Consider the following 17,502-nt stretch of genomic DNA (forward strand, 5'->3'; position numbering starts at 1 on the left):
GCAGCTGTAATGGACTGTGCCTGCACTTGGGAAGAGAAACCAGAATGTCAGATGAGCCTGGTGCTGTAAACCAAAGAGCTGTAGAGGACAACCTGTGTGTCACTGGCAGTTGTATGCTTTTAAAACTGGAATAAGTTATAAAAATAAACTGTGTTGCTGTGGATAATGCTTAACAGTGAGGTTTATTCTTAATTCAGCTCCTGTGTCCCAGTTAAGTGGGAATCTGAATTAGCTGGGGATTGGTGATGATCCGTGGTGCTGACAGCAGTGGAACGTTTCAGACACAGGTGAGCAGAGGTGGAAGGCACACTCAGCGCTGGCTGGGTATGCACTGACTTCAACACCAAGGGATCTGTAACACTTCATCTCCCAAAACCACTTGACAGTTTAAAAAGAATATTTACAAGCAATATTGCACATCATACTTAAATTACAGTGGCCTCAGCTTGAACTTGAGAGGGAGGCACTGGCATTCTGCTTTTTTCTAATATCCTAACTTCTGCCCTAATTGTAGGTTTAATTAGCTTTGCCTTCTTCTTTGGTTTTCCAATGTAGTTACTAAGAAACATCATTATTGAGTGTGCTCTGATAGTCCATCACACTGACTTATACAGTCTGGGAAACACAACAGACCTAGACTCCACAGTTACTCAAATTTATTGACTTTTTACTTGGCTTAAACTGGTAACTTTGATTTGTTAATTAACCCTTGATTTAGTGCAATTTGCAACAGGAACTCCCTAATAAAGATACTTTCCATTTTAATCCAGATGGATGTGTCCTGGTTTGGGAGAGAAAAAAATATTCTCTTAGAATGCAAATTATTTTGTTTCCCATGCCAACAACTGAAAACACACAAGACATCCCCTTCAAAGAACCGAATCCCAGGTAATGCTCCAGCTGTCAAACTATTTTTTCTTATTTCTATTTAATATTCTTATTTTTTCTTATTTCTATTTCTAACTATTTACATATAGTTAGTTACCTTTCCTTTTCCTAGGCCTGTGAACTGCAGACCTCTGTTGTTTCCAGACACATCTGTGCTAAAGGCTCTCAGATGAACAGCAAAGGCACATCCAGCAGCAGCAAGTTGGAGAATTCCACTTTGAAAACTGTAATTATTTGAGAATGTAATATGAATAGTTCCTGAGGATGTAAAAGATTGTACACTTTCACAAAATTACATATCCAGTCAATAGTAAGCTCTTCTTTTTCTTCCTTGTTTCAAGTGGTGTCGAAGAGTTTGAAAATCATATTTGCAAAACCATTTTCAAAATACAGAGTGTTCAACATTTCACTCACCCTTCTCGTGAAACTCGGTTTGCAACTTAGGGCTTCAAATCAGATGCAGTAAATGCAAACTGCAGTTGCTGGAAATGCCAAGAGAATTAATGCAACACATCCAAATTTATCAGAGAATTCAAGACACACCTTACAACCTAACCTCCTCCTCTACATACACCTCTGTAACAGAGATGTCTCTGTGTTCATCTCCAAAAACAAATTTATAGTTTGATTCTATCCAACCTTTGACATTGTCTTTAAATCTGTTTTGTAACATGAAGAAAGAAAATTTAAAAATAAAATTTGAAAAAACCCATCTCAGAACCATGTTCAGACGGTATTTCTTTAAGAAACATGCAGAGGCACAACATGCAAAGTTTACCCAGTGAGCAAGATTACTGCAACACGATTTCCACATGCTGCTTCCTGGGAGAGGTAAAACAGATTGTGTATTCTGTCACTTCCTCCATCACCTTTCCCCTGTCACGCCCTTGTCTCCCCCAGGGTGAGGGCAGGGCAGGGATGGCTGCGGCTATCGCTCCTCACACCCGGGTGCAGGAGGTGCCCCTTCCTCTGGCAGCTGCCTCAGCCATGGTCCTGTCAGGGCTGCAAGGGAGCTCTGGGGGTCACTGTCACTGTCACTGTCACTGTCAAGGCAGGGTCACCTGGAGCAGGGACACAGCAGTGTGTCCAGGTGGGTTTGGGATGTCTCCCTGTTCCAGTGCTCTGCCACCCTCGATGTAAAAATGTTCTTCCTCATGGTGAGATGATATTTCTTGTACTTTAGTCTATGCCCATTGCTCCTCATCTTGTCACAGGGCACAACTGAAGAGTCTGGCAGCGCCCTCTCGGTACCTGAGTTTGAAATATTTATATTGTATTTGAGGTATTTATTCTGCATTACAGAATCACAGAGTCAACTGGTTTAGTAAAGACCCTGAGATTATCTCCAAACTGACCGAACACCACATCAAGCAGACCGTGACACACCGTAAGTGCCAAAGCCAGTTTTTCTTTAAAGACTGAGAGGAATGGTGACTCCACCACCTCCCTGGACAGCCTATTCTAGTGTCTAGCCATCCTTTCTGTAAAGAGATTTTTCCTAAAGCTGCCCTGGCGCAACACAGGCTATGTCCTATGGTTCTGTCGCTGGTTCCGTGGGAGAAGAGCCCGGCTCAGAGCCAGCTCCACCCTCCCGTCAGGGAGCTGTAGAGAGCGGTACGGTCCCCTGAGCCTCCTTCTCGCCAGGTTGAGACGCCCCCTCAGCCGCTCCTCACAGGACTTGTATAAATACAAGGGGACTTATACAACCCCTCTCTTCTTAGGCTAAACACAAACACGGGCAGCTCCCACGCCTCTCCTAACGCCCCCAGCCCGTTTCCAGCGGGACAGCGCGGAGGGCAATGCCCGGCTCCGGAACGACACCGGACCCTTGCTGAAACGCCAAGATGGCGCCGGGCTGAGGGGGGCGGGACTCGGCCCCGCCCCCGCGCGCGCTCGGGGAGGGGGGGGGGGCGGGCGGGGCGCGTGCCGCGCGCGGCCGCCAATCAGGGGGCGGAGGCGCCGGACCGCGCGCGCAGGCGCGCGGGGGGCCGTTGGTGCGGCGGCGGCGCAGGCGCGGTGCCGCTGTCGCTGAGGGCGGCGGGTCCCGGCGGTCCCACGATGTGGTTCGGCGGCTCCGTCCCCGCCGCCATCGCCGCCGCCAAGGAGCGCAGCTCCGTCTTCGTCGTGTTCGTGGCAGGTACGGTACGTCCCGGGGCCGCCCGCTGCACCCCCCCCGGCAGGGCCCAGCAGCGCCTTCCCAGCCGTGTCCCGCCCGCCGCCCCTCCCGCCGAGCGGGATTTGTGCTGTGTCAGCCCCAGCCGCGGTGTCGGTGTCCGGCCCCCGCCCGCCTTGAGCAGCGGAATGGCCCGTCCGACGTGTCTGTCGCCTTCCCCCCGCTCTGCTCCTCTGGCTGGGTTCTCGCCGTGCAGCTCTACGGGCTGTTGTGTTTCGTTTCCTTTCCTCGTACCGACAATGCGTGTTTCATAACACTGTAATTGGAACCTGTAGGAATTCACATCGTCTTGTGTACGCTGCCTTTTCTCTATGAAAAAAAAGATGGGAAATAGAACACAGTCTTGAGCTGCGCCAGGGGAGGTTTAGGTGGGACACTGAGGAATTTCCTCCCAGAAGGGGTTATAGACAGTGGAACGGCTGCCCTGGGAGTGGGGAGGTCCCTGGGAGTGTTCAGGAAAGCCTGGACGTGGCACTCAGTGCCATGGTCTGGTTGACAAGGTGTGTTTGCTCATGAGTTGGACTCGATGGTCTCACAGGTCTTTTCCAACACGATTGAAGCTGTGATATTCTGCGATTAGGCAAGCTCTTTAACTTATTTTTGAGCTTCTGTGTATCTCTGTGTGTGTTGTTTCTTAAGGTTTTGCTGTTGCCCTAAGTGCTGGTGGCTTGGAAGTTTTTCAGGTGCCTCATGAAACAAGCAGCAATGTTAAACGTGTGACTTAGTGTTGTTCCCTTACGAACTGTTGAACTGTGGGACTCACGTGGCTTCAAGAAGTTCACTCCCAAAGGGGATATGAACAGGAAAGTGCAGTTCAATTCCTTTGCTGACACAACTCTCCATGTACTTGGAGAACAGCATTTTCTGCTGGATAGTAAACATACTGATAGAAGTCAAGGTCTTGTCAGACCACAGGCTGGGCTGTGTTGTTGTTGGAGTAAGGGATGGGGTGGAGCAATTCGTGAAGAGCCACAGCCCTTGGGAAAGAGTCACATTGCAGAATTTGGGAGGGACCCCACGCTGGAAGAGTATGAGGAGTCCAACCCTGGAGGAGGAAGGAGCAGTGGAGACAAGGTGTGAGGAATTGTGACTGCAGGAAAGGTGGGGAGGAGATTTGTTTTTATTTCCCATGATCCTGCTCTGATTTTTGATTAGTAATAAGTTAAATACATTTTTCCCCAAGTCAAATCTGTTTTGCCTGGGAAGATAAGAGGTGACTGATCTCCCCCTGCTTTTATCTCTTCTGTGAGCCTTCCATTACATTCTCTCCCTGCCCAGCTGAGGAGGGCCGTGACAGAGGGACTTAGGTGGGCTTCTGAGTAGTTTCAACTTGATTCTATATCAGGCCTGAGAAATGCATGTTGTAACAATATATTTTTTATGAAACAAAAATTGTGCACAAAATGAGGCCTATTAGATGCTGATGTTGACTGGGTGGATGTAGGAATATGTAGATATACAGGGGAGATAAATTTATAGTTGCAGAGATGTAACCTAGTTTTGTCATTGTGTGTGCTGGGAGGATTTGTTTTGTTTGTTCTTATGAGCCCTGGAAAAGGCAGAGCGTGACTTCAGCCTGGCACATTTCTGAAATGGAAGAGTTGGAGAGTTCTGCCAACATCTGGTCCACCCTGGGCACCGTGGGATCAGGGCAGCTGATCCTGGCAGAGCTGATCACGGAGCTGCTCTGTTACATGAGCTGGGAAGCCCACGAACTTTCTTGCTGTGTGTAGAAGCAGCTGAGTTTGAAGGATGTGAAGTGCTGAAAGAGCAGTCTGACTTTGTGTTAGCAGAGATTGGGTTTGTTGTTTGGGTAGAAACACGTTTCAAACTGCACGGTGATGGTAACTTTGAACCTTTACACTCCACACTTCCCACTGGAGACAGGCATTTGAAAGCACCTGGAGAACAAGCTTTCATCAGTGTTTGGTTCTGGACACTTCATCCAATAATATCTATGGGAAATAATGAGAGAAATTGAAAATGTAAGTGAACTATCGTTCTGGGGCGGCCATTGTGGAGGACTGCTCTTAGGTACAGTTGATAAAAAGTAGGAAATTCTGATATGTCCATCTGTGTTTGGTTTCTGCCACCATCTGCCTGTCCCTCTCTCCCTCTCCTCTGCACTTACATTTTCTCTAGAAAATGAAGAAGTGGATTATTCTTTCTGCTTCGAGAATATTTTCTAGTCAAGCAAAGAATAACGTGGTTATTTATCTCAAAAATGAGGTGACATTTGTGATTGTAAGTGTGCATTGCTTGAGCAGGTTTCTCCTAACACGTTTTTGCTTGCAGCCATAATCCCAGCATTTTTGAGCTCAGTGTTTAAAACCTTCATGGTTCATTCTGGTGCCAGGATGGTGTAAGGGTATTAAAGATCCCACTGAACTCATGGGAAGTTGCAATAAAAGGGATTGCTCCATTCTCCCCGGAGAGCATGAGGTGAAATGGGTCTGCCTTAGGAAAATGGTTTTAAATACTCAGATGAGATGTTAGAGGCCTCTGGACACACCAGGTAAGGGGTTGTGTTTGGGGAACAGATGAGTTACTTTGTAGCATCAAGAAACTGCCAGCAGCAGTTTCCCTGTACTGCTGCCCAGGGAGACTGTTCCTGACAGTGAAACAGCTCTGGTGCCCCAGGGGATGGTGTGAGGTTGTGTCAGGGAGGTTTGGGCTGGGTATCAGGAAAAGCTGCTGTCCCCAGAGGGTGCTGGGCAATGGAACAGGCTCCTCAGGGAAGACTTCAGGGAGAATTTGGAAAACACTCTCAGGTACATGGTAGGATTTTTGGGGTGCCTGTGCAGGACCAGGAGTTGGACTTGATGACCCTTGTGGGTCCCTTCCAACCTGTTATGATTCTGTAAACATCCCTGGTATCTTGTTGGTAGCTGTTCTGCAGAGGATTTTGCAGCCTACAGAGTTAAAAAAGCCTCTGATTATTTCAGTCACTAAAGTTGATAGTTCATTTGATACAAAACTCCTCTGTTCTGACTGAGGTGTTTAAGATTATTCTTTCCAAAGGTTAGACATGTTCTGATCATGAATATACCAGGCCACTCATAAAAAGTGCTTTTCAGAGTGAAAAAATGAAGGAGTATGTGTGTGAAATGAAGGGGTATGTGACAATAAAAAGCTTGAAATTAAAATATTTCTTTCTTTTTAATGTTTGTAGAAACCCTCCTCCCTTTGTTCATAACTTTATTCTTTTAATAATGTCCATACAAGATGGTGATTTGCACACATAAGCTGTTTGTTAGTTATTTGTAGCCAAGATGTATCAAGGCACTTTTCAAGTTAAATAAGTGAAATGACGCAAAGGAGGAGGAGGTGAATGCTTTAAAGTCCTGGCTTCCTGGCATTTCCAGAATGGCAATCCTCTCTTGCTGAGTAGTTATGAAATGTTGGACATGGAAAAGCCAGTTGGGCTTAGCTCTCCCCTTCTGAAAGGAAAACACTTCCCTGATGACTGCATGCTGGTGGAAATTAGTATTCTGACAACCTGAGATGGTTTTGATTAAGTTTCTCATATAGGAAGTAAATTATTGCAGGAAAAGAGTCATGTCCAGTATGTGAATCACTTGAGAAATTATTTATGTTTTCACTATGTAGATTTCAGGTTTAAGAGATGAAGTGGTGTGACTTTGAATTGTTTAAAGATCATTCCACTAATTGAAATAAAGTGATGTTTTTGTTTGAGAAACAAGAAATCTGAGAGTTTTGGGATTAGAATTTTGAGGCTGTTGTGCCTGCTCAGTGTTTAGCAGAATTATGAATTATGTCAAGTTCTGTTGTGCTTGACCTCTTGACTTATCTGATGTTTTTCCTGTGACCTGGCAGTTTTGATTTCCGGATATAATTACTACTACAGAACTGTAATAAATGAACCCTAACCCCCTAAATGAAAAAGGGTTATCAGAACAAAAAGATGTATGAGAACAAGCAGCTGTTCAGTGGGTAATCAGTGCATCAAGGCACAGAGCTTTATAAAACATGAGCTCTCAGCATTTTCATTCAGTCATCTCTCAGACTGTACTGAGCAGCCTCTGCCCTGTCTGTGTCTTTCAGCATTCTTTTTTCTCCAGCAGTTGGTTGTGTGGAAAAGTTAGTGTTAGGCAAGTATTTAGGTATTTTTAGTAGCCTAATCGGATGAGCACATGTCCTTTTGAAACAGTGTGTGGTGAAGCAGCTGCCTGCCTGTGAGCATTTGGAAACAGGAGAGGAGGCAGAGCTGCTCTGGGCACAACAGCTGCATTGACCACACTTGGAAGCACTGCTTTTAAAGCAAGAGGAGAGGTTCTCACGTAAAATAGTTTAAATATTTGCTTGCTTATGCAGAAGAATAATAAAAGAGGCAGATACTTTCTTACTTGCTCCAGTAATTCCAGGGAAAAACTGAAACTCGTGATTGAAAACCACTTGTCCAAAATTGTATTTTTGATACGTGCCCCAGTGAGAGACCTTGTGACCAGACAGCAGCACTTCACTGGGAGATTCCATGTAACTCCTGATCTTTAACAAGTCAGAAATATTGCATGGAATGGCAACTGGGATGAAACAAACAAGTGGTTTGTTGTTGACACTGAATAATGGACTACTATACTTCTATACTTGTGACTCATATTCTTCAGCAAGACTGCAGTCCATTCCAAGCTGTTAAGAAGTAATACAGATTGGAGATAAAGAATGGTTGCAGGCCAGTGTACTTGTTGAAAGATGGTTAATACTCATCAGAATCTATTTATTAACCCACACCCTCACTAAACTGGTATTTTGGGACATAAATGTATGATTGATATGTTTCTTCTGATTAAAATAACACCTCTGAATCTGTGGCCCCTGAACACTTTTTCAGTTTCTCTTATCCAAGCAGCTCCTCTGCATTTGTTATTCTTGTTCTTCTGTGCTCCTCACACCCTTTCCTCCCCTCCTGCTGTTACTGTTCATGTCAGGAACTGGAATACAAAACTAAGTTACAAATAATCTGCAAATAAATGTTTCATGGTTTGGGGATTTTTTTAACACTGTCAAACTGTGAAACCTTACCTGCAGAGTTATGTTTTTAGAGGGAGTGGAGAACATAGTTTTACCTACTAGCAGCTGATGTATTAATATGGAATTACATTTATAATGAGGGGCAAACAGAACATAATTTTGATATATTATCAAAGTGAACCAGCTGGAGTGAATTGTCTCCAGATTATTTAAAAAATAATATAAACTGACTTGAAAATAATCCCAGAGTGTTTTACAAAGATGATTCCAAGGGATTGAAGCAAAGCTAAAATCAGGGCAGAAACAGCAGTTTGTGTTGGGTTTAACTTGTGTGTGATGTGTCTTGCAGGTGAAGATGAACAATCTACTGAGATGGCTGCAAGGTGGGAAGACGAGAAGGTGACTGAAGCTGCATCAGATGGTTTTGTTGCTATTAAAATTGACACCAAAAGGTTTGAGCCTATTCTAATTCTGTCTCTTATACAGTCTTTCATTGATGATGATGATGAGAAGTAAGAGGCTTTTGAAGCCTTTCCTCACCCTGATTAGGAGATAGTGGTTCTAGAGCAGAAGTGAATTCAGTACTCCTGAAATCCCTGAGAAAATGTCAAAATTTATTGCTGTGTTCTGCACATACTCATTGTGTATTTCAGACTGTATTCCAGTACTAGTAATAGAATGGTTGAAGAAAGTTTGCCCTTTCTCAACTGGAAGAGACACAAAAATGCTATTAAAAATGCTGGAATAAAAATGCAAGTGCTAGAGGCAGCTCTTGGTTTGCCAAGTTACATAATGAATTAAAAACCTTTCATGAATTCAGAAAGATAAAAATCTGTAAAGCCCCAGAGAAAATGTGTTTGTCTCCATTGTAACACATAGAATGGAGAAGCATTTAAGTTCCTGGGTAAATTACTCAGTTATGTTTGTGTTCCAGTCCAAGTGCACAAAGTGCACTGACATTTCCCCAAATGGTATTATTTTGAAATGCTCTATAGACATTTTATTAGATTTACTACATTATTTGTGCTCAATAGACTACATTTCTTTTTCCTGAATTGCCTCTTAGCACTGCTTTCCTAATTCCTATGTAGTCAACTGTGATAACCAAGGATTGTCACCATGTCAACACTTTTGCAGAATGTTAATGATAAGATGCAATGCAAATTTGCTTTTAGTGTTCTCTCAAGTATTTAAATAGTTTTGTAGGACAGTTATTTTTATGATGAAAGACTTAATCTGAAGTTGTTGCAGAATGATTGCTACTCCTAAATGAATCTTTTCTTTTAAACAGTGAAGCATGCCTGCAGTTTTCTCAAATTTGTATCCTTTGAGATCCGTTTAGATGCTACATTATGATTACAGATAATTGCTCTTTACAAGTTAATACCCTTCTTAAGACAAATACTTACAAGCAGTGCTATTGAAAACACTTATTTTGGCACAAAACTATGCAATAAACTGTGTATTTAATAGATACCATCTGTGTATTCAACTAGCTGTCAGTTATTAGAGAAAGTGAGCAAATTGGTTTTTTTAATGTTAATCCTATGTAATTCTCTACATAAAGCTTTAGATAATTTTCTATTTAATCTAAATAATGTATTGGTTCTACTAATCAGCATTGGAAAACAAACAAAAAGTGCTTTAAATGATGAGCTGCAGCTCAGAGGTGCAGAGGAGAAGGAAGAAGCAGTGGCCAGGGTTCTATCACACACAGGTGTGAAGTCTGGCAAACTCTGCCTGTCTTAAGGAGGTCACTGCTTATGGTTCATTAACTGTGTGGTGCTGTGACTTCTGTACCTTAACTTGGATTTCCTTTATGCTCTGGAGATTTCATTACTGTCTGCTTAAGATGTTGTCTGACACTAAAACAAAATCATTCTCCAGTCAAAGCATAATCAGTTGCCTGGAAAGCTGGAGAAAAATGCTTTGGCCTAAACCTGAAAAAAGAAAATAAGAAATGCTTACCAGTTGCATGAAATGTTTGCCAGCATCTTTTTCTTTTCTTCCTCCCTTGGCCCTGGCTGCTGGTGACCAGTTGGAGATCAGAGCTTGGGGCTGGAAGCTCCTGTAGGAAGGAGGTCTGCTTTGCCCTGTAAAGTTCCTCTGTATCAACTTGTGTCCTTCACCACCCTTAACTGTCACCGTGCAGATCCCGTAGTGTGCGTCCCATCCAGTTTTTTTATAGGAGACAATGGAATCCCTTTGGAAGTTATTGCTGGCAGTGTGTCTGTGGAAGAGCTTGTTACCAGAATCCATAAAGTCAAACAGGTAATGCTGACAGGCTGGATCTCCCAGATGGAGCTGGTAATGCTCAGGACAGTGATGGTCCTGGCCCTAAGCTTGTGCCTTTGGGAAGTTACTGGTGAAAGTAGAACCAGTGAGTTACTGGTTCTGTCATTCCAACAGTAAAATTTGCACCCTTGAGTTCAGTACACAGGTTGGAAGCACTGTGCACAAGTGCTGCATTAGTTTTTGTTTGGTTTAGATCACCTGTGTAAACCCAAATGTGTAAAGAACTCTAAACTGGAATGACAAAATGTGACTACTCACCTTTAAGGGGATTACTCTTCAGATCATAGTGTGGTTTTGTAATATTGTTCTTTAATGTGGATTTCTAGAGTTACACAAAAGTGTAGATTCCTTTATCACTTTGATTTCAAGTGCAAGACAAAAATTAGAAAAAAATAATAAATGCATGATTGTACCATACTTAACAATATGTGGTAATTCTAGTTTTATATTTTCAATAGGGCTGATTATTCAGTAATAATATTTCAGTCTTGACCTTTTAACCTGTGAAAAATATTTGAACTTTCCATTCTCCCTTTTCCTAATTTCTTAGATGCACACAGGGAAAGGGCGGCCTTTGGAAAACGGCAGCCAGGCATCTGCTCCCTGTCCCTCCTCTCAGCCTGATGGTGCTCCAGAAAGAGCAGAATCCAGAGCAGGGCTCTGTGGCTCTCCAGAGGCTGTTAAGCCTGAGACAGTAGCATCTTCTGCTGGTAATGGTTAGTGTTCTTACACAAATGCCACCTCAATTCGCTTTGGAAATGGTTTTTCTTAAGTTATTACATGATGGTACTTAAAGGGCAATAAATTGAACAGATTCACTGAGGAAAATCTTGGGATATTCCAGAATGATTTGTGCAAGTCTAGAGAGAAGGGTAACTTGTCATTCTGCTTAGTTTTAATAAGTGAGGAATCTGGTTTATAATGTAATAAAATTGTGTATGCTTTCCAAAAAAAAGAATTGTAATAGTAACCTGAAACCAAATTGTTGAGGGGGGGACTCTAAGTAGCAGAACCTCGTGTCTCCCTGAGGTGTCCCAATTGCTGCAAACTGTGGCTAGCAATGAGCCTAATCATTGTTATGATAATAAATACACCTTTTCTTTATTTCTTATGCATTGCTTTCTTGTAAATCCCGTGCAGATGAAGCAAATTCAGGTCAAGCAAGCCAGGAAACAACTAATTCTGCACATGAGCAAGCAAATGATGCTCAGCCTGTGAATGATCTTACACTCAAAGTAGAAAGGCAAGTCTTCTTTTGCAGACTTCTTAATGTTGTGTTGTATTTGTTTCTCTGGAGGTAGTTTTGTTGGGTTTTGGGTTGGTTTGGGGTATTTTTAGCAAACACATTTAATTACAGGATTGTGGTCCTTAATCTGTTGTCATCTGGCAAATATTTACTTGGTCTTATTTTTTATTACATGTCTCTGACAATGCTAGGGCTGATACCAAACCAGGTTTTTAATTATCATCATTTCTCGTGTACTTTGAAGAAAGAGGTAATCTGGAGAACTGCAAGTGTTCACCTTTGATAAAACTTCAATAGAGATTGTATGTTTGCTGCAAGTTCTTGAACTAATTGAAACATTGAACTCAAAGCACTGGAGACTGATGCAATAAAATTCCAACCTAGCTTTTGTATAGAGATGTCATCTTATTTCTTTTTGTTGATTTGATGACTGTTTGTAGTTTAGGATATTGAAAAAGTCAGTGGAATCCTGTTCTGAGACTCCTGCTTTGATCAGTGAACAGTAATCAGTTGAGTTTAGTTTTTTGAAGTATGGTGATCAGAAACACCTGGCTCAAAACATGATTATTCATTATTCATTGTTTTTAAATATGGGATATTGTTTATAAACTTGTTTTTAATGTGTATTTGAAATACACTGTCAAAACCCATAACACATGTTTAGCAAATAGGAATGTTTATAATGCTAAAATATATTTTTAAACTTTTTAATGCTTATTTCAGTTTTCTTACAAAGTTATTGGACAAGAGGTATATTTTTTACTTACCTCTGATAAGACAATGCAGTCAATATTTTACTATAATTATCAATGTTCTTTTTTTAAAAATGCATTGGTCTTAGATACAAATCTGGCATAATTTATCTAGAACATTTTTTGCAAGGGGGAGAAAGAGGCCAAACTCTGTGATAATCACCACTTTCTTTTGAAGAAAACAGCTGCCATACAAACATTTTCCTGATTATGTGACTTTTCATGCTGGGTCATGCCTGCCCTTTCCTCAGACTTCAAATGTGTTGGGATTTTATTGTCAATCTGTACTGAGAAAGTAACTTTGTTCTTTTAAATCAGTCTTTATTCTGAGGCATTTTTCTGGATAGCTGAGACAGATGCATGTGCATCTATGTCAGGGCTATATATTACTTGTGTTCCCTTTTAGGAGGTGATGTGCAGAAGAAACCAGATGGCTTAAATAGCTAAAAAGAGATTTAGTGTTTCTGTTACCACAGATCATAAATAATATTTGCTTATTGTATGTCTTCATAAGTTGGTTCAACAGTAAGCATATGTAGGATTCTTGATTTAATGAGTGGAAAGAGGACAAAGTATGTTAGAAGAACTCTAAAAGTGAGAAGGGAGGTGGTGAAATCACCCTTTGCATGGCTGGTGCAGCCGCATGGGAATGAATCACTGCTGGTACACGAGGTATTAGCACTGTGCTACAGCTCATTTTCATGTGTTCTCCTGCCTGTGCAAATGCTTCATTAACATTGGAAAATACTGCAATGATAAGACTTTCCACTCTGTTCTTAAATGTAGGTTAACAAAAAGGCTTGAAGAAAGACGAGAAGAGAAAAGGAAAGAAGAAGAACAGGTAACAAAAATGTAAAACCCCTTGCAGATTTGGGGTTTTTTACCCTTATTTGAATAAATGTTAAATTCCTTCTTAAACAAACATACTTCAGTCTTTGCTCTTGTCCAAGGCAATTTGTGGTCCACTTTTTATATCTCTCTATTCAGAAAGAAATTAAGAAAGAAATTGAAAGAAGGAAAACTGGTAAAGAAATGTTGGAGTACAAAAGACGACAGGAAGAAGAACTGACCAAACGTATGTTGGAGGAAAGGAACAGAGAAAAGGCAGAAGAGAAGGCTGCTAGAGAGCGCATAAGGCAACAGATTGCATTGGTAAATTTTGCATTTTGGAAGAGAGCTCGCTGCTTCTCTCTCTCACAGTGTACTAAAATGATAAATCTTCTCATTTGATGAAGCTTTGAAAGATTGTTCATTTTTCCATTTTCCATTTCACATTTCCATTTGTGGCCTTGTATAGTTATGTTTTTTGTTTGGAGTTTATGTAGCATTTCCTGTGCATAAAATGAAACTTCTGCTTTCATCTCCACAATTCTTTTCTATTGGAACAAACATTTCTATCATGTTGCTTGAAGCAAGTGGAGAATTATCATATAAACATAAAAATAATTGCAATTTTGGCATGGTACTAAAAGAGAAGCACAGGGAGTATTTAATTGTAGAACAAGAATGCTGCTCACAAAATGATAAGGAAGATTATTTTCCAAATTAGTATATATGTGTGTGCATATATGGATATAAACAGTTGATAGCAATTGAAATTCTTCCTCATTATTAGGTTTTGGTATAGAACACTTAGAACTGCAGTCGTGTAACTTCTCCTACGGTTTTTGCCTTTATCTTCCCTGGAGTGTTGAGCTTGCATGGGAAGATCGTCTCTTAACAACTGGTTGTGGGAAGTGACTCAGTGAGAAGTGTTATCTTGGCTAATGACATGAGATTGTGCAGTTTGGCAGTGAATAATTCTTTGCAGTTCCACTGTCTTTTCTCCATATGGTCTGTTCATATCTGTGCAGTTGGTTCATGAGTACAGATCATAGCTGTTTTAATGAACATTAAGCAACAAGTTATGTTAACAATTAAAGTTTCCCTTTGATCCTTCCTCAGGATCGTGCTGAGAGGGCAGCTCGCTTTGCAAAATCGAAGGAAGAAGCAGAAGCTGCAAAAGCTGCAGCTCTGCAGGCTAAACAGGCTGAAATAGAGGCCAGAAAAGAGGCAGCTCAAAGGGAGAGAAGGTGAGATGCAGTAGAGACACAAGTGTGTATTTTGGGGGGAGAGGCAAAGAAACTTTTGTAAGAAAGTTAATATATCTCCTCATCTCTTGACAACATGTTGCCCTGTTGAGCTGTTTAAATAGTGACATTAAAGGTAGCTATTTACATGAACGTCTTTGATAGCTCTTATCCTTTTGACATTCATGATCATGAAACACTAACCACCTTTAGATAAAAGCTTTTTCTATCTGAGCTTTGATTTAAATACCAGTACGATTTAGCATGAGGGGGAACTAGATAAGGTGAGAATGACAAAGATAATGGGTGCAGATCCAGGGGCTGTGTGTGTGGATGGCTTGGGTTCAGCAAGGCTGGGCTGAGGCCATCAGCTGCCCTGTCAGATCTGTCTCCTGCTTTGCTGATTTAAATATTATCCGAACCTATGGGGCCCTTATACGGAGTTACAGAAGAGATGCATTGTGAGAGATCAGCAGCTGGTTTTCCACTGTGAATTCAATCTTACAACCCATCTGCACTTCCCTGGGCAGGATGGATGCCAGTCCCTCTGTCCCACATTTCACTGCTCCCATTATCTGTAAGTGTCCATGTCCTGACTGACCCCAACACCTGTCCTGCAGTGCAATAGCCAGGATTCAGTTCCGCCTCCCCGATGGATCTTCCTTCACTAACCAGTTCCCATCTGAAGCACGGCTAGAAGAAGCCAGGCAGTTTGCTGCACAGGTGAGCATCAAGTAGTTGTTGATGGTGGTGGAGTTGTCATCAACTCCTTTCCTTGCTGGGTATTTGAAGGGAGTTTTGGTAGCAGCCTTCTCCAGTGCCACCAACTGCCTTTGGATTGCAGTGTATCATTAGTAAGAGATAGAGGAAAATGAAGGATATTTCATATCCTGCTCTGAGGGTGATTGATAGTTTGATACATAACTCTTGTTAAGGTATACTCAGCTGGCAAATATGCAGTTGTTTGAAAATGAACAGTTACAAATAAAATGTTTTCTTTATATGCTTCACAGACGGTTGGTAACACTTATGGCAATTTTTCACTGGCGACAATGTTTCCCAGGAGGGAGTTTACCAAAGAAGATTATGGAAAGAAGTTACTGGAACTCGAGTTAGCACCCAGTGCTTCAGTAGTGTTGCTGCCGGTAGGTGTTGGTTTTGGTGTGTTTGATTTTTCAAACAGCAGTACAGTGGCTGGATATTTGGTGTTGCTGTGATAGTATTTGGCTTGAATTTGGGAATTCTTGTCTAAACAGATTGCAAAATTACTCTAGTTTTTGTCAGGACTTACTTGGAGAAGTTTTTCTGAAGCAGATAAACATAGATTCTTGTCTAAAGTGTAATAATCAAAGTTTTTTCTGCCTACAAGAGCAGACTTTAATACCTGACAAATTTGCTTGGTGTGTTCATGACAGGCAGGAAGACCTGCGACTTCTGTTGTTCAGGCTTCGGGCAGTGATCTGTGGAAGTTCTTGGGCACAATCCTTTACCCCCTCTTAGCGGTTTGGAGATTCATTAGCAACTTTCTGTTTACGAGCCCACCCCCCTCCCAGCCCTCTGTGAGATCAGCTCATCAGCAAGACCACTCAGCTCCCTCAGCGTCGGGCAGCATGGAGCAAAGCAGGTAAGGCAAAGTGTTTGAGGCAGCTGTTTCTCAAGATTCTTGCTGCAATTACTTTAATCATGTAGTGGGGAACTGAACTTCCAGTTACACAGTAGAAAAAGCATTGTCTTGCAGTCATTTATAAATAGGGAATTCAGCTGTAACTAGAAAGATGAGCTTCACTTCAGCTGATACTGTTTGCAAGATAAAAATGTTAAAAGTGAGGTATCAAATTGTTACAGGATGGTTGTTCAGCAAACAGAAGCAGATGAAGTTTAGCTTTGACAGGTTTTGTATTGCCTAAGGAATGAAATCTCCCATGTACCAGGAGAGCTGCTCAGCTCTTGGTGAAGAAGCCACATATTGCTTCAATAAGAGGGAAAATGAGAGTCTGCCACTCTTGACTACTAAGTGACAAATTTTCACCTGGGTATTGTTTCCCAAAGAAACAAAGGGTTGAAGATTATTGAGGATAAGAGAAGGATGGATGATTTGTGTTTATTGCATTTGCTGCTTCTTTTGTGTAATTATTATTGAGGAAACTGTCAAACCTCACTGTTCTTTGTGCCCTAGGCAAGCAGTCAGGAAACGAGTGGTGGAAAAGCGGGGGGAAGACTTCAAAAAAGAAGGCAAAATATATAGACTGAGGACTCAAGATGATGGAGAAGATGAAAACAATACTTGGAATGGAAATTCTACACAACAAATGTAGTTTTGAGTAACTGCAGTTACTATCTGGCTGCTTTTTTTTTTTCCTTCTCTTATTTGATCTAAGTCAACTAAAGCTTCTGGACAAGTGGGGCTTATTTTACACTGACTGAATTACTTAATTCTTATTCCTGCGGTGGATTATGGAATAAAGTCACCTATGTCAGAAAAATCAAGTGGGTGTAGGTGAAACCTAGTAAAAAGACTGAAAATCTCCATCAGCTTTCATAAATACTGCCCTATGCCATAGAAAGGCACTTTTTAATCTATAAATATTCTGCTACATAAATTTAAGGGCCAGATATATTAATATAAAGGTTATGGTAGAAAATGATTAAAATGAGGGTTTCAGAAGCACTATAAGTAGCAAATCAGGTAACTAATTTATGTTTAACTTTTTTCTTGCTTCTGCAACTGCAAGCAAAACCTTGTAGTTTTTAATTCCCTAAGCACTCAATAAACTATTTTCCAGAAAACATGACTGTTCTGTGAAGTTCCTCTGATGTTCTGGTATCACAAGGAAGCGAGCAAGGTCATGCACTGAAATTTAAAATACAGCAAACATTTTGTTCCAGTTTAAATGACTGTATATGAAACAAAGGAAGAGGGGGTGAAAATCCAATCTATACAGTAGCTGCAGTGTAGCAGTTTTCACCAGGAGAGACAGTAATTTGCTTAAAATTCTAAGAAGCAGAAGAACTTCCAGGGGTTCTTTCAGAACTGTGGATGGTGATGATGAAGCAAGGACAGATGCCTTATATGCAGATAGGAACAAG

General features: G+C 41.5%; 1 protein-coding gene across 1 annotated transcript; it reads left to right on the forward strand.

Annotated features, from left to right (window-relative positions):
• Nucleotides 1–2,894: 2,894 nt before the first annotated feature.
• On the forward strand, nt 2,895–17,204 carry UBXN4 (UBX domain protein 4). Its single transcript, XM_033065166.1, has 13 exons — nt 2,895–3,025; nt 8,403–8,505; nt 9,345–9,373; nt 10,206–10,324; nt 10,899–11,064; nt 11,489–11,591; nt 13,133–13,187; nt 13,334–13,498; nt 14,291–14,418; nt 15,036–15,138; nt 15,429–15,560; nt 15,831–16,039; nt 16,592–17,204. The coding sequence occupies exons 1-13, from the start codon at nt 2,947–2,949 to the stop codon at nt 16,728–16,730; spliced, it is 1,530 nt and encodes a 509-aa protein (XP_032921057.1). The 5' UTR covers nt 2,895–2,946; the 3' UTR covers nt 16,731–17,204.
• The last annotated feature ends 298 nt before the right edge of the window (nt 17,205–17,502 follow it).

This window comes from Catharus ustulatus, chromosome 7 (assembly GCF_009819885.2).
Source record: "Catharus ustulatus isolate bCatUst1 chromosome 7, bCatUst1.pri.v2, whole genome shotgun sequence".
NCBI lineage: Eukaryota > Metazoa > Chordata > Aves > Passeriformes > Turdidae > Catharus > Catharus ustulatus.

What these genes read in the sequence shown, in the direction of transcription:
- UBXN4 (XM_033065166.1), top strand. Translation starts at nt 2,947, where the DNA reads ATGTGGTTCGGCGGCTCCGTCCCCGCCGCCATCGCCGCCGCCAAGGAG. An exon ending in ATTAAAATTGACACCAAAAG is followed by an intron (nt 8,506 to 9,344) that starts GTTTGAGCCTAT and finishes TCTTTTAAACAG; the next exon opens with TGAAGCATGCCTGCAGTTTT. An exon ending in GAATCCATAAAGTCAAACAG is followed by an intron (nt 10,325 to 10,898) that starts GTAATGCTGACA and finishes CTAATTTCTTAG; the next exon opens with ATGCACACAGGGAAAGGGCG.